The sequence below is a fragment of the Drosophila santomea genome, chromosome 3L (genome assembly GCF_016746245.2).
Source record: "Drosophila santomea strain STO CAGO 1482 chromosome 3L, Prin_Dsan_1.1, whole genome shotgun sequence".
Classification (NCBI taxonomy): domain Eukaryota; kingdom Metazoa; phylum Arthropoda; class Insecta; order Diptera; family Drosophilidae; genus Drosophila; species Drosophila santomea.
In genome coordinates, this window is record NC_053018.2 from 11,665,270 (window position 1) to 11,691,983 (window position 26,714).

At 39.4% G+C, this 26,714-nt stretch overlaps 9 protein-coding genes across 10 annotated transcripts; 6 read left to right on the top strand and 3 right to left on the bottom strand.

Annotated features, from left to right (window-relative positions):
• Window positions 1–378: 378 nt before the first annotated feature.
• LOC120447913 (protein charybde) lies at window positions 379–9,768 on the top strand. The gene is made up of 4 exons (XM_039629562.2): window positions 379–1,448; window positions 7,063–7,702; window positions 7,806–7,916; window positions 7,980–9,768. The coding sequence occupies exons 1-4, from the start codon at window positions 1,382–1,384 to the stop codon at window positions 8,056–8,058; spliced, it is 897 nt and encodes a 298-aa protein (XP_039485496.1). The 5' UTR covers window positions 379–1,381; the 3' UTR covers window positions 8,059–9,768.
• A 2,651-nt stretch (window positions 9,769–12,419) lies between these two features.
• On the top strand, window positions 12,420–12,698 carry LOC122756468 (putative uncharacterized protein DDB_G0275629). The gene has a single exon (XM_044006099.1). It carries the CDS (start codon window positions 12,420–12,422, stop codon window positions 12,696–12,698), a length of 279 nt encoding a protein of 92 aa, XP_043862034.1.
• A 131-nt stretch (window positions 12,699–12,829) lies between these two features.
• Window positions 12,830–13,119, bottom strand: LOC120449761 (salivary glue protein Sgs-7-like). Its single transcript, XM_039632397.1, has 2 exons — window positions 13,092–13,119; window positions 12,830–13,026 (listed from the first exon to the last, which is right to left on the bottom strand). The coding sequence occupies exons 1-2, from the start codon at window positions 13,117–13,119 to the stop codon at window positions 12,830–12,832; spliced, it is 225 nt and encodes a 74-aa protein (XP_039488331.1).
• Window positions 13,120–13,636: 517 nt separating this feature from the next.
• On the top strand, window positions 13,637–14,074 carry LOC120449562 (salivary glue protein Sgs-8-like). The gene is made up of 2 exons (XM_039632112.1): window positions 13,637–13,776; window positions 13,845–14,074. The coding sequence occupies exons 1-2, from the start codon at window positions 13,749–13,751 to the stop codon at window positions 14,045–14,047; spliced, it is 231 nt and encodes a 76-aa protein (XP_039488046.1). The 5' UTR covers window positions 13,637–13,748; the 3' UTR covers window positions 14,048–14,074.
• Window positions 14,075–14,222: 148 nt separating this feature from the next.
• Window positions 14,223–14,501, bottom strand: LOC122756467 (putative uncharacterized protein DDB_G0275629). The gene has a single exon (XM_044006078.1). The coding sequence runs from the start codon at window positions 14,499–14,501 to the stop codon at window positions 14,223–14,225; it is 279 nt and encodes a 92-aa protein (XP_043862013.1).
• A 2,552-nt stretch (window positions 14,502–17,053) lies between these two features.
• LOC120449891 (salivary glue protein Sgs-7-like) lies at window positions 17,054–17,343 on the top strand. Its single transcript, XM_039632572.1, has 2 exons — window positions 17,054–17,081; window positions 17,147–17,343. The coding sequence occupies exons 1-2, from the start codon at window positions 17,054–17,056 to the stop codon at window positions 17,341–17,343; spliced, it is 225 nt and encodes a 74-aa protein (XP_039488506.1).
• A 135-nt stretch (window positions 17,344–17,478) lies between these two features.
• LOC122756466 (putative uncharacterized protein DDB_G0275629) lies at window positions 17,479–17,757 on the bottom strand. Its single transcript, XM_044006074.1, has one exon. It carries the CDS (start codon window positions 17,755–17,757, stop codon window positions 17,479–17,481), a length of 279 nt encoding a protein of 92 aa, XP_043862009.1.
• Window positions 17,758–19,254: 1,497 nt separating this feature from the next.
• LOC120447721 (salivary glue protein Sgs-3) lies at window positions 19,255–20,146 on the top strand. The gene is made up of 2 exons (XM_039629257.1): window positions 19,255–19,282; window positions 19,341–20,146. Exons 1-2 carry the CDS (start codon window positions 19,255–19,257, stop codon window positions 20,144–20,146), a joined length of 834 nt encoding a protein of 277 aa, XP_039485191.1.
• Window positions 20,147–20,748: 602 nt separating this feature from the next.
• LOC120449407 lies at window positions 20,749–26,630 on the top strand. Of its 2 annotated transcripts, XM_039631861.1 has the most exons (6): window positions 20,749–20,901; window positions 21,870–22,042; window positions 24,791–25,105; window positions 25,251–25,329; window positions 25,406–26,173; window positions 26,233–26,630. In XM_039631861.1, exons 2-6 carry the CDS (start codon window positions 21,893–21,895, stop codon window positions 26,547–26,549), a joined length of 1,629 nt encoding a protein of 542 aa, XP_039487795.1. In that variant the 5' UTR covers window positions 20,749–20,901; window positions 21,870–21,892; the 3' UTR covers window positions 26,550–26,630. The 2 variants fall into 2 exon arrangements, with proteins under 2 accessions (XP_039487795.1, XP_039487796.1); XM_039631862.2 differs by lacking the exons at window positions 20,749–20,901; window positions 21,870–22,042 and adding an exon at window positions 24,489–24,729.
• The last annotated feature ends 84 nt before the right edge of the window (window positions 26,631–26,714 follow it).

Here is a 26,714-nt window from a genome sequence, read left to right on the forward strand (position 1 = left end):
ATTCTTAAAAAAAATATTAGTAGCTTACACAAAAAGATACATAGTTAGCAATAGCGAGAATTAACAATGGATTATAGGCTTTAACAATTATTTGTGCAGAAATGTGCTCAAAGAGACAGCTAGTTTTTTCTCGACTCAAGAGTTCTCCAGAACCAAAAGAGAAACACTCAAGAGAGCGAGCCACTCAACTGCTCTTAAGTGTCGTCAACAACAGCTGATGGCAACACATGATCGCCGGCCGCAGCTGGTGGCAAAAGAGTGCAAAGCCGCTCAAGAGAGAGTTCACGGCCAAGGAAAAGGAAAATGAAAAGCTGCGACGCCGGCAGCGCAGCCGGTGTGGAAAATTGGTATAAAAGCAGCAGCACGCGAGCCGGCCGGATAGTAGCTTTGGAAAACTGTTTGAAAAACTGCTCCGCTCCGCTCAGCTCAGCTCTCCAGCGCCAGCGTGTCCCGTTATCGAAGTTGTTGCCGTTGCCGCAGTCCAGTTTTTCATCGTCCTCTTCTTCTTCTGATTCAGCCATTTTCCAAGCTCTCTCGCTGCGCCGCTCTCGCACCCACACAAACAGAAACAGTAACAGAAGAGCCACAGCTGAGCGAGCGCTGAGTGAAAATTTTTTAGTACGCTTCACACGAACTTCTGAAAAAAACCGCAGTCGAAACGCGGCCGCCAAACACAGCACATCGGCGCACATAAAGGGCAGAAAGAAGATGAAGAAGTAGAGCCAGAAAATCGGAAAACCAGAACAGAATACTTCTACAAACGAAACGCAGCCATCAGCACTTGAAACTCCGCCATATGTAGCAAAGCAAAGAAAAGATAAATACGAAATTAAAATCTCTGTCCAAACAACAAGAACGTCTTGAATTAAATCAAAACCATGTGCTGTGCTTAAATTTATTAAGGAAACCAGACAGAGCGAGATAGAAAAGGGAAGCTAAACCCACAGAAGCGAAAGAAGGAAAAAGCGAGAGAGAGCTGAACGGGGCGGCAAATTTGCGTTGATTTTTTAGCATGTATTGAATTGAGATGTTTAACTAGAATAACAAATTTAGTTGTTGATACTTTTCCAATTGTTTGTTAAAACGCTGTCGCTGGAAAATCGAACTCTCCACCACAAACACACACACACAACAAAGTAATACACCACAATAAAACACCCAACCACACGCGAAGTAAAATCAAATTCTTGTGATTAAAGTGCATTTCTATACGTACGTTAAACTACAACTATTCACACCCACGCAATATATTAAACGCATCGAAAGTCGTCGTCCCAGATCAAAAGTCTATATAATCGCATCAGGCGGCAGTCGGCAGACTTTCAATATAAATCCAACAATCGGCTGAAAACACACAAAATAGCAGTTGCAACACGACTTTATGAAGATGGAAGTGCTCTCAGTACAAAATCACATTCAGGGAAAATTCGGTGTTAATAAAATTAAAGGTAAGTTCACAAAGTAAATCTATCTAGAATGTTATAACTTATTGGAGAAGATTTTTCAAAAGATTTCATATCAGAAGTGAATATGAACTTGTGATCTTTCCGTATTATTTCTAGTTTTTTTAAGTAAATATTAGGAAAATTGTTTTTACAACTTTGTGCGTGAAGAAAATGTTCGTTTCAAATATTCAATTACCCAAGTGCTTAAGAAATTAGTTCAATATTTAGTTAGTTTACATGCTGTGTATAGATTTCCAGCTCAAGAAGGTGTATAATAATTTGGAAAATATTTTTCGGTGGAAACATATTGAAACGTAGAAAAATTTCTAGGTAAGGGAACATACAAATGTAAAATTATTGCAATATTATAAACAGTGTTTTGTTTTAGTTTCTTGTATAGCAGAATCCACACATAAATAAGTACCAAATTTGTTTAAAGAAAAAAGCTTCCTGTTAAGTTTATTAAGTGCTTGTCCGAATTGCCAAATCAAAACCATTTTTGATTGGGAAATATTAATATGAAGTGCAGCATAACAACCTAAATGATTTTAAACTTTTACTGTTCGTTGTTATTCCGCTTAATTAATTTTAAAGCCATGCCGCGCACTAAAACTAAATTTAAGGTCGCTGTTCACCTTGTGAACTTACAAATCTACAAGAATTCTCAATTAAAGCACATTTCGGATATTTTAATGTGCCACGAACATTTTTATATTTCATGTTTATGGCCCATTATTTTGTTCTCTCTTTTTTTGATTCAATTAATTTTATAGCGTACGGTAACATTTCATTTGATGTCTTTAGCAAATTTTCCAGGGTTTATAAAATTCATTTATTCAAGAGTTTGCCCAGCCAATGGAAAATTTCTAAAGATTTCTCTATGCATTTCAAATGGTAGTGCTGGTGGCTTTAAGTAGATTTTCATTTTAATCGACTGATTAAAAGCAAGCAAAATGGTTCTGTAAAATGAGTACCACAATATTCTGGCCCGAAAAGTGCCTGCATTTTTGCATTCCGATTAAGGTGCCCTTTTTTCGGGGGTTGCAAATATGTAAAGTTCGCATTATGCATTGTGCACTCTGTTCCTGTCCGAAGCCCGGCCGGCATATCCTGTTCATGTGTCTGGCGGGCGGATTATGCAACATCCTGTTAATCCTGTCACTTTAAACTTTGCACCGCCGCACGGAGCAAGGAGCAGTTGAGTTGGGCAAATTAGACGGGTTGGGGGGGTGGTGGTACCACCTCCTGAGCAGCAGCAGGAAGGGATTCCATGTACACACGGCCATATAGCCACGGAGCACGTAAGCCAAAAAACAGCGAAATATGTAAAATCACCCGGAGGCGAGCACAACACAACGGAACAGAACAAGCGGCGGTGGTAGCGCGACATGCAACAACATGTCGCCTCGCACACACACTGACGCAGATTTACCGTTAGCCACAGTGTTGCCTATTTTAGCGTGAATGAAAATTTCATTGTGCATCTTAATGGAAATCGAAAAGTTTGCCAATAACAAGTTTTCGAAAGTAGTTATCTACGATAAGGTGGTAGAATTTAGGGGTTATTCAACCGGATTAACTTGATTTTTGAACAATAAATATTCATTTACTAGGAAAATTGTGGCTCAGTCGGCTTTTATCAGATAACTACATGTTTCAGTGCTACATTTTTATTAAAAGTAGATATGAAACACTTTTTCCAATCAAAAGACTTAATGGCCTGGAACGGACAGATTTGGCGTGAAAAAAGCTGAGGAGTCCGTATTGGTTACATTTCCACCGTGTTGTTCTGCTTGCAACGCGCTGAAAAAGCTCGGCAGACCCCACAAAACCTCCGCCGCTGCGCCGCCCCCCTGCCACGCCCCGTACGCCCCTGGCAACGTATGTATTTGCAGTCAATTTAATTTCATGACTGACTGAGCGCATGCAATTTTATTTTCGAAGGACATACGACCAAGCAGCCTCACCAACACTCACATGGCCATTATTCATTTTCCATCAAGAATATTTACTGCTGTGTTACAAATAATATTAGAAGTCTTCAAAGCACTTTTTTTCTTATGACTACTAAATAAACCAAATGTAAATACATTAATTGCTTATTCATTTGTTCAAATTTTTAATCGTATCCTTTTCCATCTATGGGTTCTTAAATTATCCATGCATTTCCGTACTGACATACATACTTCTGTTCCGTTAAATAACATTTGATTATTAACATTTTTTTTATGCTACCATTTTAAATCAAAAGGTTTGCATTTAAATTAGGATTGAGATAGGCAACATTTTCAGGCGATAATTATATACATGTAAAAAGTTAATATTATGTCTATAGCTCCATGGCGACTTAATTCCTTTTATAATGTTTCTCCTGTTGGGCGTTGCAAAAAAGGGGTTATCAAGAAGTTGATATAATATTTATTAACCCCGTGCGTGGGTTCGTCGAATTGATATTCGAAGCAATTTCCAAAGATTTCCGTTAGGGGCCAAATGCGAATGACTTCCAAAATTGGTCGCAATGAATTATTTATAACCTGCTTATTGATTCAAAAAAAAACTAACATACACATGTACATATGTAGATAGCAACAATCATACAAAAATACATACATATGAAGCTCGGTTCATGGACTGTCTTACGACCAATTTAACTCGATTAGCGCCGTTTTATTGAAGATCCAAAATAGAATAGAACTGAACAATCGACATTGATAAGAGTACTGGCGGTTTACTTCGGTAATTAAGTGAATGATCTAAAAATAAAAGCGTCAGAATTATCAGTTCTCAGGGTTTACAGTAATTACGAGCTACAGTAAACACTTTTCTTTGTAACAAAGAAAATACTAAACTGAACATTGCTTTACAAGCTCTTAAGTTTTCTTTTTTCTTTAAAGAAAAAGGTATTTCAAGTTTTTCGATATGAACCAATCATTGGTTCCTGCTAGGCAGTATGCACTGTACGAACATGATTGGCATACCGAAGTGCACGAAAATTGAATCTCAAGGCCAAGCGACGTCACGCATTAAGAGAGCCAAGTAATAAGCCCGAAGCTCACCTATCACCCACCCTTCCTATCCCTTTCCCACCGCCTCTTCGCCAGCTCTGTGCGTCTCATTCACTCGCCTCAGCTGTACAGCAACTGGGAAACACAAGAGAACACGAACGGTCATGCTTGTGGTGTACCGTTAACTTGTATGGGGTGATGCTGCGTTGCTGCTTCTTCTTTTCGCAGGTATTGTTATACATTCTTGTGTTGGTTGTTGCTGTTCTTGTTGATTCCGAATGCACAAAATACACAACCGCAAAGGCTTCAGATTGCTGCGGCAAGTAAGACAGAGATACATACATATGTATATATGTACGTACATATGTATGTACATACATAGATGAAGGTTGAGGCTGGCAGAAAGAGAGAGCAGGTAGATGTCTGTTCATCAATATCAATATGCCCATCTCTCGGCCGAATGCAAATATGCATACAAATGCAAAAACACCACCCACAAGATGCATGTTTCTACATTTGTATAGATGTACATATGTATGTATGTACTACATAGGTTCAATTTACGAGCATATGTATGTATGTACATACGGCGGTTACAAAAACAATTTGTACTCTCATTTGTACATAAATATGTAAATATATAAACATGTGTATGTATGTATATGAACATGTCCATAAGTTTAGGTTGTGTTATTTAAACCAAGTAATAATGTTTAAATATCTCATATCTCAAATTACCTTTAAAATTCATGCTAACATTGGTGCAATTTATAGAAATGCTTTTATTGGTTCGTTAAGATAACAAGATTTTATTCATTAATGACTCGCTTTTTACAGCTACTAATTTGCTCGCAGCTGTGGCAAAAGTGTATCCATGCATCCATAAATACAGCGCTCACATTTGTTTGTGTGCCTTGTAATAAAGTGTGTGGTCGTTGTCTGCTTTTTTTTATTATTATTCATTTGGTTCTTTTTGGCTTTCGCTTTTTTGACTTTGTACAAACCCTTTTGTGGAGACAACGGCACTTGACAAAATCCAATAACACATACGCAGTGGGAGCAAGATGGGTATATCGAGATGGTGGTGGAGCAAAAGGGAGACACACACATGTGGACACATGCAGAGCCGCAAACATGTGCCGTTAATTTCTTAATTACGCGGGTGTGCCAGGGAGCCAGAGCGAGATGGAAGACACAAGAAGATTCAGGGGGTAACAAAACAGCAAGCGTGAGAAAGAGAGGGGTAGAGAAGGAAGGGAAGACAGAGGGAGACATGCAATGCTAACGAGAGCAAATTGTCCATTCAGCGACGTTGCAATGATTATACAGTGGGTGGCATGGGGAGACTTGCTTGAATCGGATGTCGGGGGTGCGGCAAAGGGAGAGGAATACCCCCTTTAAAGAGTTTCCGCGCTAATTACAAGACGCTGTCGAGACAAGCCAAGTAGTTAATTTGTACTCGCTGCACTGCCTCTCACACATTGTGCGCACAAAGTTTCGCGAAAGGAGTATGAAGTTATTGCTGGGCCAAAATCGCACTAAAGGAAATAAAAAATTCAAGATGGATCAAAAGATTTTAATTATTTAAATTAATAATATTAAATATTAAATACTTGTTTGCTACATCTTCCAAAGGCACATTATAGTACATTATAGCACATAACTTCATTTACTAAGCTTTCCGCTAATGTTCTTAGGAAACAGGAAGCTTTTATTACCTTTATAGAGCATAAATATTGCCATTCTATATAAAATGTACCATGTATACACAGTGCACAGCACCCTTTACTATTTAAGCTTCTCAAAGCAGTAAAATGAATGGCATACTTATTTACATGTTTGTACATATTAAAGAATTTATGGCTAAGAAATATACCATTTCATTCACATTAGAGACATGTTCCAAGCAATTTGCCACACTGTACCATTTAATTCCCAGCTCGGTAGAGTTGAGTTTTTGAGAGGAGTTTAGCTTCGCTTTTTATCGTCCGTTCTGTCGGGTAATAAAGTAACAGCAAAAGATATAAAAGCCAGTAGCGCAGAGTGGAAGCCGTTCGAGGGGGGGTGTGAGGGGAAAATAAACTGCTGACTTGGGACGCAGAAAGAGAGAGGCAGAGAGAGAGAGAAAGACAGAGAGAGTGAGCGTCAGCTGGAAATGGGAAACGGCTGATTTTCCAGCTGTTGTTGCCAGGTGATTTCCCCCGTCCCCACCACGCCCCCCGCCGCCGCTCCCTGGAAGCGGAGTCTGCGCACAGCACTCTTTCCGGTTCCACCAAGTGTGGAACGTGAGTGTGGATCCCGATTTGCAGACATCAGCTGATTTTTTTCGCTTCCATTCCCACATGGAACTCTTTTGCCGGTCGATGGGCCATCCAAACTACAGTTGAACTTCCGTAACTCGAACTTTCCCAGCCGGTTTCCGCATACAGTGATGAAAACTGTTTCGCATCTGTGCTAATTTGATTGAGCGCTTATAAGGCTTAGCCAAATATAACATCTAATGTTCAAATTCGCAAACTTTGTGGCTTGAATATCAAAAAATAAAAAAGTAATTTCTTTCCTAAAATGTTTCACTTGGATCTTAACTAACGTATTTTTGTCTTTTCTTTTAGACTGGCAAGCTGCAACGGCGCCGCTGGAGGAGGAGGAGCTGAACGCGGGCGTGAACGGAAATACAGCCGCCGGAGAAGGCATTCTGGACGTCGACGTGGTAGATGGCCATCCAGCCTCTGTGCTCCACATGCGGCAGCACCAGGCGCTCAACACCCGCCCACCGGCCACGCCTCCGTCGGCAGGGGGCGGTGGTCCGTTGGCGGGCGGAGGATCCGTCGGAATGACCACTCCCAAGCAGGCCACGTCGCCGGTGGCCGCGGCCAGCTTTGAGGCGCCCCTAAGCGGAGGCAGTGCAGCCGCCTATCATCACGCCTACATGACCAACGTGCTGTCCAGTACCGCCCAGCAGCACCATCCACTGCCCGCATCGCCGCTGCAGTCGACAGCCGGCGCTCGATTTGGGGCCGCCGACAACCTGGACGATGTGAGCGCCACCGCGGTGCGTGAACTGTCGCAGCAACTGCAGGCCCAACTGCGGGATGCCAAGCGACGCCACCTGGCCTGCACCGAGGTCACGCTGCCCAACGACCTCACGCAGCGCATTGCCGCCGAGATCATCCGGATGTCGGAGCGAGAACCATGCGGCGAGCGGGCCTGCACGCTCTTCATTGAGTTCGAGAGCGAGCCCAACAAAGTCAAGTGAGTGTTGCTGATGTGTGGACAACTTATTGTAGTTTATTGCTTGTAAACCAATTCAAGTTTGGAACCCCTTTTATTAATATGTATTGTCTTTTCCTTACAGGCGCATTGCATACTTTAAGGTGGATCCGGACACGGTGTCCATCTTCGAGTTGTACTTGACGTTGAGGCAGGACAAGAGCGGCTGGAGCTCCTTGGTGCCGCAGTTTATAAAGTGAGTGCCTGCAAGTAAAGCTTAGTAAAACAGCAATACTAAATAGATTTTAATCTCCTGCAGAAACCTTACTCGTAGCAATACCATCAACATCAGTCCCGATTTCACGCTGACCAAGAAAAAGCTCTACTCATCCGAGTGAGTCGCTCGACGGAGGAGCGGCATGGAGTGCGAACCAGAATCGCTGGGCTGCTCAGAACTCAATCCCTCCGAACAACAACAGTAACAGCAGCAATCGCAATACCAACATCTATTGGTTGTGCCTCCTTCGTCGCAATAGCCAAGATTCATGATCTTCATTATGGAATATAAAGAGATGATGTTTAACCCTAGAGGCAAACTTTTGGACCACAAACTATCAACTTACTCCTGCAAATAACAAATCAACTCAACGCTAAAGCAAAAACAATTATTTTGGAACCTAAGCTCTAAAACAAAACCAAAAAAACCAAAACGAAAACAAATCAACTGCAGTTGCAGGCAACTCAAAACTCTTATTGGACTGACTTTTTGGCTTAAACAAAAAAGGTACTTTTTGAAAAACGAAAAAAATCGCAAAAAAAAAGAAGTATTGAAAATGAGGATAGAGTGAGGAGAACACAAAAACCCATAAGGAATATTCAAAATATTGTAAAACGTTAAGGCAGACAAGCAGAAGAAAACTTCACTCAGTGAACGGTTGTCGGTGATCCGTTTTAAATTGAATACAAAAGGCAAAACCCCCGGATGGAAGTGTAGAGTATTATCCCAATTTGTATGTATGGATGTGTGTACACCATCACCTTGTATCATCATCATAATCCAGGAATCAAATGTAGCTAATATATTATGTATAACTTCAGTGCATAATGTATGGCACATGTCGTTTGTCACGATTCAATTAGGCTATTACTTCTAAATGCATGCAAACATACATACATCTATATACTGTATTGAGAAAAAGAAATCCAACAAATTTTCTATATATATGAGAGCAAACAATAAGAATCAGAATCGATCAATCGAAGCAGAAAGATGAAAGTTAATAATAACAAATATAAAAACAAAGTTGATGTGATATTATATAATAATTATGAATATTGATAAACGCATACACACTCACGAATACACTCACATACATTAAGAAATCAATTGCAGAAAATTTGAATACCATGGAAATTATTTCGAAATTTTGTTTTAGTTCCGACCTTTGTCAAGTGGGTTCCCAGCAATCTTACAGAAAACACAAAATTATTGCTAGAAAATAGATTCAAACAATTCTCAAAATATTTCCACCTATTTATGATTAAGCTCTGTATTATTATTTTAATTGATTATAATTATTTTCTTGTTTTTGTGCAGAGTTCCAAACTTTGCGAGGAAAATGTAGCCGAGTGGCTGAATACAATATAATGCATATATAGATATATATGAAAAATATAATTCTAATATTTGATGTGTTTCTAATGTAAGATTTTAATATTAAACAAGCAAAACGAAAACAACAACAAGCAAACTAAACTAAAATCCAGCAGATTTCATTCGATGTGCGTAGCTGTGTGTTTATCTGTAGATTAGTTAACAACAAACAAATGAAAACAACCAACCAACAATAACAACACGATATGACAAACAAATTTGATGAGAAAGACGATGATTATCGATAGAAAGGGTTATAATATTTAACTTATATACACGAATGAATGCATTTTGGCTAGGTAGTTGGCAAACAAATTGTTTTGATTAACGAAAGATCTAAGCAGTAAAATTATTTATAAAAAGGAGCGAAAAAATTATTAAAAAAATGGGTAACTATTGTGAAGAGGCAGAAGCAAAAACTTTCGGAAAATATAAAGTCATCTGTGTTAATAAATTTTAAAATATTTTTTAGCGTAGAATAACAAAACCATGAAGTGAAATTGTAAAGCAAAGCAAAATTAACAAAATCTGTTGAAAATAACAGATAAAGCAAATAATGCTCTCACATAAGCCACAAAAAAAATACAACCGATCCCAAGTATTCGAAATGTTAATTGTAGATTTTATTCGTGCATAACCTACACACACACACACAAACACACAGTGGCTAATAAGAATTTATTTATAAAACCAAGAAATACAAAAAAACATTTGCAATAATATAATTTTAACTAACAAATACTTTTTCCATCAATAATCAATCCCACAAAGATCTCGACTAATAAGATGAAGAACTCATTATATGATAAATGAAAGAGCGGAAGGAAAATTACACAAGAGGAAATACAATTTAGGTATTAAAAACTTGCTTTAAACTTATTTAGGCTAAACCAGGTGTAAAGGCCAAGAGTAAAGAGCCCCTAACGAATAATAAATGTTTTAGCCATCTCAAACTCAAGTATCGACGTTTCCATCTCAATTCGATCACTAAACACACTCACACACATGAGCATATGCTATATGCATATATTTAGATATATAGATATATAGTGTATGTAAATAGGGCCACCGTAGCAGCAATAAATGGGAAGAAAACAAAATCTCTAAATATACCTTATTAACTAACTAAATGTGAACATAAACAAAGCAAGTGAAGAAATAGAACCATGAATGTGATCTATTTAATAATAAACAAAGTAATATTAAATACAATTTAATTTGCCTAAAGCATGAACGAAATATTGAAATGATTTACTTTTGTTCCATTTACGAAATTAACAAAGTAGTTGTAGACGAATTTGATTTGTAGAATTTTCAATATCTTTTGCCGAACAGTTTTCCATAATAATTGGTTACAGTTTTTCTTCGCAATGTTGCCAGCTTTGTAAGATTGTAGAATTCGCAACGCTTTCTGTGTGGTTTTCTTAAGCTTTTTTTTGAAATCGGATAACGAATATTGTATTTTGAAGTAGTGAAACTATCTCCAGTTTTCGGAGGATTTTTCTGTTACGTTTTCCATGGATAAGTGTAAACTGTATAGAGATACAAAGAAGAAATGAATCTTAGATCTGTCCAGTGCTCCTCAAAGTATTTTGTAAACAATAATGATAAACCAAAAACAAAAGCGAAGTATCAAGCCCAAAGGCAAGCGGATATGAATATGTATTTATGCAAGGGTTATGCGAAAAGTTCTATATATGAATGTAAAATAGATGGATATATCTATATATATTGTAGAATTTTTACACATTCTATTACAGACTACAAAGTTACCGACTAAGGCAAATATTATGACTACTACTACGGCAGTACTAATGTATATTTTCAATGTATGTGTGTGTGTTGTTTAAGGGAACCAATTAATGCATTCAAAAATCAAATTACAAATCAATTAAACGATCGCCTCAAATGAAATCGAAAGCAAATAACTCTAACCTACAATACTAGACAGCACCCGAACCCAAATTTAAATTATATCTGCATTCCAATTGCGACCGAAATCAGTATGGCATCTTCGATTATCGAAAGGAAGTTAAATTCAAACGATTATCCCACCATATGCAATCTGAGCCAGATTTCATTATCATTTTTAAATTTTCAATTTTCACTTTTCAATTTTTAAGTTCGAGTTTCAGAATCTGCTTTCATTGGCGGCCACGCTCAATCAGTATCAGTTATAAGAACTCCTAGAGTCCGATTCCCTCCCGAATTTTGTCCAGTTTAAATCTGCGCTTGTTTGATCAACAACTTAACAAAATAATATTCAAGGGAATGAAAATTGTTCTAAATACCGTTGATAGGAGTGTGTGTTGAACACCTTGTAGTTATGGGACGAAGAAATGTTTATAACAATTTCCATTATATGTGTGGCAATAGGTCCATAACGAATAACAAGTCTAAAGCGAGATCTGAAACGAAAGAATGGGAAGGAAAAATAAAACGAAAAAAATATATATATTATATATGTATACCATATACTACCTATATGATTATGAGTGTATGTAATGAAACAAATGAAAATAAAACAAATTTAAATTTTAGTAGCGCTTAACAAATTCTAGCAATTTAACAAATTTTAATTAATCAAATTAAACAACAAAAAACAAATGCAAAAATTGCAATTTAATTTTTTTCTCTGTGTAAAAGTTGATTAAAAAATAAAAAAAATACAAAAAAACAATAAATTTTTTAAATGTGAACAAATGTTTTGCGGTTTTTTCTTCTGGTTAATATTCTTCTTTGCAGAAACTTTTCTAAAATATTTACAAATATATTACCCAATAATTTGCAGTGTCTTGACATGGGGTAAACATCATTGCATACATTTTGGGGAATCGTTAAAAACAGCTTCACCTATTTCATTATTGATATTATAAACAGTAAACTAAGACTGTGTTCAAACATTTGGCTATTAAAGCTATTACTATTGTACTCGCTTTGTTTGTGATCATGCGTTATGGGAAGCAAAAAACTTAGCAAACTAACAAGTAAGCAAAGGCGGAAATCTGGTTGTCTTGCTATAAAAGCAGTTGGTAAGATTCCAATTAACCACAACACCTGATCGTCCAACTCCAGTCGTTTCGAAGAATCTTAGTTTCTTTCAAGATGAAGTTCCTTTTCGTGGTCGCCCTAATTGTCCTGGCCATCCAACTGGCTTCCTCTACTAGTACAACTACCACAACCACTACAACAACCACCGATGCCACGACTACAACAACCACCACCACCGACGCCACCACCACGACGACAACCGCCGCTTCCACCCACAAGAAGCGTTGCTGGAAGGGCAACAACTGGTGCCACACCCGCATCCCCAAGAGGAAGTGTAAGCACCCAAAGAGGTGCCACAAGACCATCGTGATTGTGACCCACAAGAAGAACTAGTATTCTCTTTTTCTTTTCTGGATGATATACACTGAAATAAACATTATAATCAAAGTACATTACTCCAGTTTTGCAGTAGTATAACAATTTTATTAAGGAAGAGTTCCACGATTTTGAAGTGTGACAGGTTTCTAAATCATCCATTGTGGTTCTCCGCAGACGCACTGCCGGACGTCCGACTGGAGACAGCGAATATTTTGTATGAGCCGCTGACAAAGTTGGTCCCTTTCGGGACACTTGCCACACGGCTTTCCACCAGGTCCACAAGGTTGGCACTCACATTCGCATCCCATGGCTAGATCGGTGAATCCAATGAGCAGGATGCACGCTGAGGATTGGATGCCACATGTTGAAGATGGTTTGGTATTAGGGATGTTCTCATTGTATAGTTACCGATAATGGCGATTGCGATCAGTTTCATGGTTCTATCTAGATGGAGGTTACTTTACCAGATGGTACCCTCTCAGGGAAATGCACACCTTTTATAGCGCCAAAAGTGCAGGTGGATCAATGGAAAAGTTTTGACAATCCCCCAAATATAACAAATTCTGGGCAAACCAATTGTATTTACATAAATAAAAAACACCAAACACGTTTCAGCTGGCTTTTTATTTTTAGTAATATGCTTTTTATAGGTTTTTTTTTTATTTTATATATTGGGTAACTAAAAGTTTTATCAGTGTCTTTTTCAAAATGCTGTAAAGAAGGTGGATTTATTTTAATTGTGATCCGGAATACCTTTTTTCATAAATAAGGAACTTTAAATGCTATACTACGAGGACTGCTATATATATTTCTATATTATATGTGTAGATTAAATTTTAGTTGCACATCTGAAAGATGATACAAAACCTAGAGGGAACAATGAGCAAAATTCAATATGGGGTTTTTATTTGCATAAGTACAAATGGTTTGCCCGATATATTTTATTTTTGGATGGAACCTCAAAAATTTCCATTGTTTCCATAATACATTCGCTTTGCTATAAAAGGTGTAGAGAGCTAATGGAGAGGTACCATCTGGTAAAGTAAACTTAGCAAAGAAACAACCATGAAGCTGATCGTTGTCGCCATCATTGGTAGGTGCAGAAAGTCCCTTCATTAATGTGCTCCAAATCCACTAAGTCTTCCGTTCATCCCTTCCTAGCGTGCATCCTGCTCATCGGATTCTCTGATCTTGCCTCCGGATCCGACACGTGTGCCTGCCAGATTTGTGGACCTGGTGGCAAGAAGTGTCCTGGTGACTGTCCTGAACGGGCTCCCCTCTGCAAGGAGCTGATCAACATTTTGAGTGCTATCGAGAAAAATGTGCGTGTGTGCGTCTGCGGAGAAAAAACATGGTTGCTCTAGTGATGCACTTTTAACCTGGTCGGCAATCGCCAGCTATCTGCTATCCAGCCCTTCTAATAAAACTGTTATCATTTCTGCACGACCAGAACTCGTTTTAATTAGCTGCCACTAGAGAACTGAACTATTTTGCCTTCTTTAAGTATTTATTTGGAGATGATGATGAAAAGTGTCACAACTAGTTCTTCTTGTGGGTCACAATCACGATGGTCTTGTGGCACCTCTTTGGGTGCTTGCACTTTCTCTTGGGGATGCGGGTGTGGCACCAGTTGTTGCCCTTCCAACAACGCTTCTTGTGGGTGGAAGCGGCGGTTGTCGTCGTGGTGGTGGCGTCGGTGGTGGTGGTTGTTGTAGTGGTGGCATCGGTGGTTGTTGTAGTGGTTGTGGTAGTTGTACTAGTAGAGGAAGCCAGTTGGATGGCCAGGACAATTAGGGCGACCACGAAAAGGAACTTCATCTTGAAAGAAACTAAGATTCTTCGAAACGACTGGAGTTGGACGATCAGGTGTTGTGGTTAATTGGAATCTTACCAACTGCTTTTATAGCAAGACAACCAGATTTCCGCCTTTGCTTACTTGTTAGTTTGCTAAGTTTTTTGCTTCCCATAACGCATGATCACAAACAAAGCGAGTACAATAGTAATAGATTTAATAGCCAAATGTTTGAACAGTAAACTAAGACTGTGTTTGTTGACATGTTTATAATATCAATAATGAAATAGGTGAAGCTGTTCTTAAAGATTCTCCAAAATGTATGCAATGATGTTTACCCCATGTCAAGACACTGCAAATTATTGGGTAATATATTTGTAAATATTTTAGAAGAGTTAGTGAAAATAAGAATATTAACCAGAAGAAGAAACCACATAACAATTTTTCACATTTAAAATTTTTTATTTTATTTTTTAATCAACTTTTACGCAGATAAATGTGAAGTGTGGATGCCTAAAGTCGTAAACCAAATTGTATGCTAAATGATACATTCACATCTATATAAAAATGTATATTTATATGATATTCATCAAAAATTGCAAAAAATGTGAAAAAAATAGAATTTTTTTGAAAACACTATTTAATTACGAACTCAACGAGGTATGTCATTCCATATTTGGACCACTATTTCGAATGCTGTGATAAAAAGACTGATAATTATTTACGCAAAAAAACAGAAAAACGATTTTTGCCAAAATTTCAATATTTTGGATTGGTATTTTCGGTATAATTTGGCTGAAAATGGTCAGAAAGCGAAAAGAATTACAGTATTTTACTCCTAATTACCAATTCTAACCAACCAAATCATTTTTTGACCGACTTTGTTAAAATAATTTTTGTCCATTTTTTCGCATTTTTTGTAAGGGGTAACATCATCAAAAATTGAAAAAAAATTGAAAGGAATATACTTCTTTTTTAAAAACAAAGTTCGATTGGAAATTTAATTACGAACTCAAAGAGGTATGACATTCCATATTTGGACCACTATTTCAAATGCTGTGATAAAAATACTGATAATTATTTAAGCAAAAAAACATAAAAACGATTTTTGACAAAATTTCAATATTTTCGATTGGTATTTTCGGTATAATTTGGCTGAAAATGGTCAGAAAGTGAAAAGAATTACAGTTTTTTACTCCTAATTACCAATTCTAACCAACCAAATCATTTTTTGACCGACTTTGTTAAAATAATTTTTGGCCATTTTTTCGCATTTTTTGTAAGGGGTAACATCATTTACGCAAAAAAACAGAAAAACGATTTTTGCCAAAATTTCAATATTTTGGATTGGTATTTTCAGTATAATTTGGCTGAAAATGGTCAGAAAGCGAAAAGAATTACAGTTTTTTACTCCTAATTACCAATTCTAACCAACCAAATCATTTTTTGACCGACTTTCTTAAAATAATTTTTGCCCATTTTTTCGCATTTTTTGTAAGGGGTAACATCATTTACGCAAAAAAACAGAAAAACGATTTTTGCCAAAATTTCAATATTTTGGATTGGTATTTTCGGTATAATTTGGCTGAAAATGGTCAGAAAGCGAAAAGAATTACAGTTTTTTACTCCTAATTACCAATTCTAACCAACCAAATCATTTTTTGACCGACTTTGTTAAAATAATTTTTGGCCATTTTTTCGCATTTTTTGTAAGGGGTAACATCATCAAAAATTGCAAAAAATTTGAAAAGAATATACTTCTTTTTTGAAAACACAGTTCGAATGGAAATTTAATTACGAACTCAAAGAGGTATGACATTCCATATTTGGACCACTATTTCGAATGCTGTGATAAAAATACTGATAATTATTTACGCAAAATAACAAAAAAACGATTTTAGCCGAAATTTAAATATTTTCGATTGGTATTTTGGTTAAAAATGGTCAGAAAGCGAAAAGAATTAGAAAAAATAGAATTTTTTTGAAAACACAGTTTGATTGCGAATTCAACAATCTTACGTAGCCGGCAACATTTTAAAGAAAACTTCAAACAATAATTACAGACTAATGTTCGGCAAATGATAATGAAAATTCTACAAATCAAACTAGTCTACAACTACTTGGTGAATAATTTGATAACTGGAACAAAAGTATATAGCGGGCAAACCATTTTAACTTATGCAAATAGAAGCCCCATATTGAACTTCGCTTATTGTTCTTGCTAAGTTCTGGGTCATTTTTATATAAATATAATTTAATAATTACAATTTATTTTTTATAAAAGAAAGTATTCCGGATTACAAAAAAATAAAGCACTTTGAAAAATGAAACCTAATATGCCAAATATATAAAGTGAAAAAAAACCTATAAAAAGCATATTACTAAAAATAAAAAGCCAGCTGAAACGTGTTTGGTGTTTTTTATTTATGTAAATACAATTGGTTTGCCCAGAATTTGTTATATTTGGGGGATTGTCAAAACTTTTCCATTGATCCACCTGCACTTTTGGCGCTATAAAAGGTGTGCATTTCCCTGAGAGAGTACCATCTGGTAAAGTAACCTCCATCTAGATAGAACCATGAAACTGATCGCAATCGCCATTATCGGTAACTATACAATGAGAACATCCCTAATCCCAAACCATCTTCAACATGTTGCATCCAATCCTCAGCATGCATCCTGCTCATTGGATTCACCGATCTAGCCATGGGATGCGAATGTGAGTGCCAACCTTGTGGACCTGGTGGAAAGCCGTGTGGTACGTGTCCCGAAAGGGACCAACTTTGTCAGCGGCTCATACAAAATATTCGCAATCTCCAGTCGGACGTCCGGCAGTGCGTCTGCGGTGAACCACAATGGATGATTTAGAAACCTGTCACACTTCAAAATCTTAATAAAATTGTTATACTACTGCAAAATCAAAGTCGCACGGAGTTATGTCCTTTGAGGGTTTGGTAAAATGTTTATTTAAGTGTATATCATCCAGAAAAGAGAATTAGAAAACTAGTTCTTCTTGTGGGTCACAATCACGATGGTCTTGTGGCACCTCTTTGGGTGCTTACACTTCCTCTTGGGGATGCGGGTGTGGCACCAGTTGTTGCCCTTCCAGCAACGCTTCTTGTGGGTGGAAGCGGCGGTTGTCGTCGTGGTGGTGGCATCGGTGGTGGTGGTTGTTGTAGTGGTGGCATCGGTGGTTGTTGTAGTGGTTGTGGTAGTTGTACTAGTAGAGGAAGCCAGTTGGATGGCCAGGGCAACGAGAGCGACCACGAAAAGGAACTTCATCTTGAAATGAGCTGTATTTTACGATGGAGTCCGAAGTGAAATATCGAATTTGCGAGTTGCTGTGTTCTGCTTTTCTGCGGTTGGAATGAATTCTTTTATAGGGGAAATTGCTTCCGTTTTGTTACTCGTTTTAAGCTATTCAGTACATTTGACAAATAATAATGCTCAAAATGGTTTCCTTCCTGTTCACGAAATAGTTATAAAAATGTTTACTATTAAATATTTGCAATCAATAAACGCCGACTCATTGGCTTAACGAACGATTAAGACAGCTGTATGTATCAATGTACCAAGCCAAACATGATATGACCGAAAGCTGAACCGAGATACCAAATAAAATTCATGAAACAATAGTTTATATTTTATTATATAGATGTACTTATTTATATTATTTCGAAGTGCAGAAGATTTTAATGCGTTTTTATTAATTTAGTTGTTTATTGGTGTAAGTAATTAAATAATGGTTTTGACCGGGGTAATGTTGCATATAAAGGTTTAGGATCTTAAGTGAATTTTTAACTACATATGACTTATAAATATATGACCTTGACCAAATTTGTAAAGATTTTGTATGAACGACATTTAAAGAAAGTTTTAAGTTTTACTTAAAGCCTAAGTCTGCGTCTTTTGATTATCGAACTACTAAATTGTTTTACAATTTGCGACCGTATAAAGTATATATATTCTTGATCAGGATCACTAGCCGAGTCTATATGGCCATGTCCGTTTGTCTGTCCGTCCGTAGGAAGGTAGAAGTATAAAAGCTAGAAAGTTGCGATGGAGCTTGTGGATTTCAGAAATATATACGGAAATTTGTTTCGAAATGTTGCCACGCCCACTCTTACGTTCACAAACCACCCAAATGCCACGCCCATACGTTTAAAAAAGATTTTATGGAATTTTTGCATTTTATTTGCCTTTATTGCCTTTGAGTGGTCTAGAATTCAATTGAACTAAAGGTTTGTGTATTTGCTAACAAGTAAAAAAACGTTATGTAAAATCATTGAATCGATGTCAAATAGCATGTCGAAGTGCAAATGAAGACTTAAAATGTCCTTCCTAATTCGAACTTAATTATATTTTAAAAGTGCAATACTATAAGCTAATTTCAACAAGATTAAATGTTAAAACTAAAATTTGTATTAGTATTCAATTAGCTGTATAATGCTTTGACAAAAAAAAGTTAATTAACTGCGCTTACATACATACATATATTATTAAATTTAATCAGCCTAAAATAAAGACTTATTATTTAAGTAAAGTGAATAAAAAATAAACGCACTTCGTTTGCAGAACAGCTCTACACGTTTTTTCTAAAATTAAGTCCAGACGATGGAATCCAACCGCAAATATAAAAAAAAAACGAAAAGGCTTGTGTTTGCATTATCGACACACTGCCTCCATTTTTAGAATTGCAGTTTCAGGGGAGGATGTACCTATAAAAAGGTGAGGAAACCCCAAGAAAGGTATCAGTTTGCGGACAATTAAGTAACAAACATGAAGCTGACCATTGCCATCGCCCTAGGTAGGTTGCAACGATCGCTCCTGGATGATCCGTATTCATCCGTTTTCCTTCTCCACAGCGAGCATCCTGCTCCTTAGCGTCGCCCATGTCGCCCAAGGTTGTGATTGTGGTTGCCCCACGACCTCTCCCAAGCCCTGCGAAACAACGGTACCGACTTGTGCGCCAACAACAACCACTTGTGCTCCACCCACAAGTCCACCTCCATGCACAGACGCCCCCACGACATCTAAAAGGACAACGGAAAAATCCACCACAAGGGGAACCACCACAACAACTAGAGAAACAACAACTAGACCTACAACAACTACAACCACCACAACTAAACGTCCAACAACTAGGTCTACAACAACTAAACATACAACAACTACAACCACCACAACTAGACGTCCAACCACTACAACCACCACAACTAGACGTCCAACAACTACAACCACCACAACTAGACGTCCAACAACTACAACCACCACAACTAGTCATACAACTAAATCCACCACATCTAAGCGTCCAACACGAGAGACCACCACCACATCTAAGCGTCCAACACAAGAGACCACCACCACATCTAAGCGTCCAACACGAGAGACGACCACCACATCTAAGCGTCCAACACGAGAGACGACCACCACATCTAAGCGTCCAACACGAGAGACCACCACAACCACTAGACGTGCAACACAAGCAACCACCACACCTAAACCCACCAACCAGCCTGGCTGTGGCTGCAAGTCCTGCGGTCCTGGAGGCGTACCCTGCGGTAGCTGTCCCAAGAGGCAGGACCTGTGCACGGATCTTAACAACTTACTCCGCCAGCTGGAGCGCAGGGTCCGCGAGTGCGTCTGCGGCCAACCCGTGTGGTTGTTGTAAGGCGTCGCAGGATCACTTGAGACAACTAAGCCACCCAACTAAAGGATGTGACTGCAGCCCTGCGAAATGTATTTTGTGGGACAGCTCGGCCAGGACTTCGATTTCGACTTCGACTTTAACTCCGCTCTGTTTTTGTTTTCATCAATTGACTTGAGATGTAAGAATTAATAAAACTTGTTGAACTGCATACATTTGAAGAGCATTTGTTTTATATATTTATTAGTTAGTTTATTAGTTTTATACATTTATTAGTTCTTGAAACAAAATATTAATTACTTGTAGGGTTTACTTTTATGATGAATATTTTTAATGATATATATGATAATGAATATATTTTTGCTTATTTTCACGCCTCATTTCCAATAATGTAACAAGTGGTTACCATTACTTTTCGGCTTAAGGAACGCTATCTTCTGATCTGACTTTCGAATGTATCTGTTACTCTTACCAATAGTAGCTTGGAATTGGCTTTGCCTCGAAGTTCTGTTATGACTTGGTCAATGGATCAGCTGACTGTTCGCTCGTTTCGGGCCTGAACTTCGGTTTTAGCCCGACTTGAATCGTTGGCTTTTACAATCCGATCGCCACTCGAGTGCCATTGCTCGTCGCTGGTGGACGCGTTTCGCTGGATATCGAATGAAATACCCACTTGATTAAAACGGCGGCAGTAACTTCGATGCGACTTGAGTGACAAATAAGTGCAATTAAATAAGTGAACACACTATCTAAAGGATACAATGTGCGATTTATAATTGGTGGGTGGTGGGCATCTATAGCGGCTATAACTTTGCGATTTGCGAGTGTCTGTGCTTGTGTGCCCGATGTCGAGATAAATCTGCTTGCCTTCAAATTGTCAATTGCTGGCTTAATGGCTCTGCAATCTCAAGAATCGGCTCTTTTGTTTTCGGCTCCTTGCCACTGAGCAGTTGGAAGTGCCTCGAATTGAATGGACTTGAATAATATGGATATGGCTAAATGACTAAAAACGCTCGCTCATGTAGAGATGTCTATCGCGCAGTTGGGCCAGGCATTTAAGCTCCTTGGCAGGATGGACTAATCGCCGGCAGACAATCGTCGGCGGCCCAGGAACTCCAGCTCCGCTTAATTGGTGGGACCACCCAAAACCCTTTGTACTTGGTGGCGGGCAGGGGGAGGATCCACTTACTTGCCCCTTTGGTAACCGGAGAGGCCACAGATTTCGCCACTAATCCAGCGGGAATCTCTCGGGAAATTGGTTGGCAGTGCCACCCGCATGTTCGCATGCCAAATATCGATCCCTATCGAGTCATATGCAGCACATGTATGCAAAGTGTTCCAGCGAAGTCGACAGTTGCCTGTCTTTTCGCCACGAGCTACACTTAAAAAACAAAACGAGTGGAAGCCAAAAATATGTTTCAGCTCTAATGAGAAATCGAACAAAAATTAAAGCCAAATTGACAGAATTCGTGGAAGGAATGAAACGCTGTGGGGAAAGAGGAATAGAAGCAGACAAGTGCTAATGCAATTGCAATTTCAATTGCTAAAAGGGCCTGGCGCCGAAACCTGACCTCCGATCGGGTGTTAACCTTTCAAGGTGGTCAAAGGCCCCTTTTTTCTGGAAATTCGCCTCGATTTTTGCTCGATTTTTGATCGATTTTTGCTGAGTGGCAGTGGGTTGAATGAGTCACGAGTGGGGCATTTCCATCGGTATCAATTTGCGAGCTTACCTACTCTTCTTTTCCAGCTGTCTTGGGGGAAGACCACGGCATGGAGTCCAGCAGCAGCGTCGTCGCGGAGATGGAGTCCTCCAGTACCAGTGATCTCGGCCAGGCCACCCAGATCACCTCCATCGATGGCTTCTTCAATCGGAAACGGGGGCGTCCGCCAAAGAATCGCTTTGTGGAGGTCTACAAAAGCGTGAGTATATTTAGAATTGGGATGCACTTATTCAAGTAAGGCTTGTATTAAAAAATCATTAAATTTGTTTTAGAACTTTTTAAAAAAACCAATCCCTAAAATCTAGTTTACTGTTCGATTGTTTATATAATTACTAAATCATAGAAGAGTTTCTATTCCTGAAACACTGCATTTTCCCATTTATTTACGAGGTTCTCGTGAAAATATTCGAGCTACGATGCGACCCAGTTGCTTGGTTCCTTTTCGGTCTGTCTGCGATTCGATCGAGGCTCGATTGTAATTAGGAATTTGCGCCTATTTGTGTGCAACGTCAGCCATTCAGAGCCCTGCCACCCCCCCCCCCCCCACCACCACTGCCCCCTCCAATTGGGGGGGTGCCTAATGCGGCATTTTGTGTGCTGTGCGTTGAATTGAGTTTTCGGATTTGGTTTTTGCCATATTCGTCATATTAATATTGACAACGAGTGTTTCCGCATTTATTTCACTTGCTGCCCGTCTAGCGACGTCGACGGCACTTCTCTTGGCACTCCACCACCACTACCTCCTCCAGTCCCTCCCCCTTTTGGGCACCTCCCCCCGCCCTGCCCAGGCGACGAGCGTTATGTGCTTTTAACTGTCATTTTCATAATTTCTACATTTTTTCGAGCCAAGCTCATGCACACGCACCACAATCACATCGCACTTGTGTGTTTACGATTACCCAGCCCACGCGTCGCTCTCCTTGGTGAGCACAATGAGCATGGCCAGTGCACTGAGAGAAATGTGGCCTAATTCCAAAAGAAAGGGTTACGAAAAAGCTGATTTGTACAGTCAGCTGAGCCCTAGAAGTTTTGAAGTCAATATAGACTTGCTGTCTTCTGCATTTACTCATTCAAACTAATAGTAACGGGTGTTTTTTTTAGAGGTATAGAACTTTAAGTTGGCATTACTGTTCAAGATGGCGACCGATTTAACAGCTGTCAAGTGATTTATTCTCAGTTTGGTTTGGCAATTCGTCATGCGTGCTTACAAAATCCAACTCGTGCAAGAATTGAAACCAAACGATCATCAAGCAAGGCGTAGATTCGTCGAATGGGCCCAAAACGAGATTGCTGTTGTTCCCGATTTTTCATAAGCCTCCAAGATCTTGTGATTTAACACCGCTAGACTACTTTTTGTGGGGCTATGTAAAGTCATTGGTCTATGCGGATAAGCCACAAACGCTAAACCATTTGGAAGACAACATTCGCCGTGTTATTGCCGATATACGGCCAAATATTGGAAAAAGTCATTGCAAATTGGACGTCCAGATTGGACTACATCCGAGCCAGCCGTGGCGGTCATATGCCAGAAATCATATTTAAAATGTAATGCCACAAGATTATCTTTCATGTCAATAAAATTCATGTCAATCGAATAATCCATCGTTGTTTTATTGCAATTTAAAGTTCTATACCTCTAAAAAAAACACCCTATACATCAATTTACCTAATTTCAAAAACATGCTAGTTTTTTTTTCTAGATATTCTAGATATTCTAAATATAAATATAAATATAAATATTTTGTCTAGATATTTTAGATATAATCCATTATGTTTTGGATGTTATGATTTGGACATGATTTTTTGTTCATAGAATTTTATGCATTTTCAAAATATTCTTGCACGAAAAGTTGCATCGCAGTTTGTCAGTGTACTTTCTGTGTGAATAAAAAGGCAAATTTGAATAAATATTTTGTCGATTGCCATTTGTGGCATTCTTTTGGGGAAGTAAGCCGTGCCAACTCTGTGAGCAAAAGGGTTAAGGGGGGGGAGCTAAGGTGACCCAAATCGAGTGAAGGAATCAAGGTGGTGCAATGGGTGGATCTCCTCGCCCACTTGAATCCCTTGGAACCACAGCGATAATCCCAAATGGCGATGGAAAGGAATGATACACGGCAGTAACAAAAGCAGTAATAATAATAATAACAATAATTCCTATACACACTTGTAGCGTATTTAATCAAATAAGGTGTGTGCGCCTATGTGTGTGAGCCACAACTTATCAGGCAAAGGCAAACTCGTTTCATTGTCTTTCAATATTTTCGGTGTAATTATTGTTATAGGTAAATGTGAGAGTGCCAAATACACTGTCGCAAGTGAAACTGTTTGAATTCTTCAAGGGTGGAAATTTGTGTAAATGGTACATAAGATTCTATTGTTTTAATTACTACCACTTCTATGCTTTTTTTATCACCCATCTATAATATAAATTATTTATTTTCCATATTCGTAGAAAATATTTGTTTACCATTTTGGTAAGCCTATTTTTGGATTGCTTTAGGGTATCCATGAGCTGCATTTGTATTTGATATTTTTAATGGTTTCTCCATTGTTTTTGCTTTTGGCTTTTTCACTTCACTTCACTCGTTCTTTCTCTCTTTTTATTTTTTTTTTTTTTCATTTTATTATTGATTTGATGCGTGAACAAAATTTAAATAGTGACATTTTGGGCCAACGACAAACATTAACAGTAATTTCGGAAATACGAGTAATAAACTGGTTGCGCCCGATTGTTTGTCATAAATCCAAAATGTTAAATCCGAAAACTATGACAATGACAACGACAACGACAACGGCAGCAAGTACGGCCCTGCCATGCCAAAGTAATTTAATTCCATGAAAGGCGCCCACATTGCTGCGTGGAATATTGGACACCAGATTTCGTTTGTCAACAAATTCGGAAATATACGTTTTTTCCATTTTTTTTTCTTAACGATACCCCCTACAGGCCCAGCACTCGCCGCAGGCCATCTTCACCAGCTTCAAGCTGGAGAGAAGCGAATACCCCAGCCCAGGAGCACCACCTGTTCCACCCAGTGGCTCATCATCCGACGATCGTTTGTCTCTGGCGGATCACGAGGGATCAGCCACGGATCTCACACCTAGTCGCTACCGGAAGAGGGGGCGTGTCTGGGCGCCATCGTCCTCATCATCGTTGTCCGCTTTGGAGCAGGCTGGCAAGAGAAGCGCCAGTCATGTGCCACATGTTGCAGCGAGGAGTGAGACAGAGTCTCGCAGTAGCCGCCATGAGTCTTTAGTCCAGGTAAAACTGCTTCTAAAAATTAACAAGAATTTTAAATTAAAATTGCTTTATTTTTAATTGTTATTTAAAGTTCAAAATATAGACTAGAAATGGGCGAAACTTATACTTCCCATTTTAGATTAAATTATGTTTATTATTTTTACAGCCCACCTTACAGCCTTCAGAGCCTCTAGAAACCATCTCGTCTAAGCATCTATCAAGCAGAATTTTGGATAAAGTTTCCGGTAAGCTGACAAAGTTCCAGATATACAAAACTTAGACGAGCACTCCTCACTTACTCCAACTTAATATTCAAAATAGTTGTGCGTGCGGCGGGAACTTTTTACCCGGAGAATGCGAATTCAGCTGCCCAGCGTGAAGCGCCGGAAGTGGTTAGTTCGAGGTATCACAGTCGCCAGGAGTCGTTGGACTTGGAGGTGGACCAGCCGGAGGATCTGAGCATGCGTCCATCTCTGCCGGAAGCCACAGCCACGCCGGCGGTGGTGGGACCAGCGTTGAATATGAATCTGCTGCAGTTCAAGCAGCTGATCGATTTGTACCAGCGACAGGTGCTGTTGCCCAGCTTTCTGGCGGCAGCCAGTCAACCGTTGGCGTTACCGGGTTCAGGAGCAGGTCCTGCAGTTTCAGGACCACTTCTGGACATGCGACTCCTGCTGGAGAATGCCGCTCAACAGAAGCTAATGCTGCTCAATGCAGCTGCAAGTGCAACGGCAAGTGCGGTGGCAAGCACAACAATGGACTCCGGGCAAAGGACGGCGGTGAAACGCATACGGGATCATGATATACCAAGTGGCTATCTGAAGTTCCGCTTCAACGAGGACTGCGGATTCGAGCGGTGTGGCTACCGGAATCACCAGTCGCACTTCCACTGCAACCGGCGAGATTGCCACTACAGTTTCTGCGACAAGACGCGCTTCGTGCAACATACGGCACGACATGAGCGAATGGACACGTTGATGGGCGACGATTTCCGTCAGTTTCGGGCCAACATGCAATGCGGCGTGGCCAGCTGTACGTATGCCACTGCAACTGGCGCCGCCACGGAGAGTAGCCACCCAAACCGAATGGGTAAGTCAGCCCAGCAGTAAAGAATGCCAAGGGAGTTCCATCCTTCACCTATTCCACAGATCCCACAGAGGCGGTGGCGGCATCCTCCAGGAAAACGTCGCACTTTCACTGCCGCAAGTGCGACTACGTGTGCACGGACTCGAACAAGGTGGTGGCCCATCGCAGATTGCACCTTCGCCAGGACTACGTGCGCAGTGCCGGATTCCGCAAGGTGGCCGGCAACGAGCAGTGCGATTCTCCCGGCTGCTCCTACGCCCAGCGGCACACCCACTACCACTGCGTCACCTGCGACGGCGGAGTCCTCTCACGGGCCCAACTGGCAGCCCACAAGCACCGGACGGGCTTTCCCAAGCCGGAGGCGGATGCTACGCCCTAGAATATCTTAGAAACGCACCTAGACTAAAGGATATTTGTCATCTGCAATAGTAAACTACATCTATGAGTTGACCGTGTTTTATTTCGCATTGAAAGTAAATTTAGTTCGCATTGAAAGTAACTATGTCTGGTTAGTTTGCATTAAAAGTAACTATGTCTGGTTAGT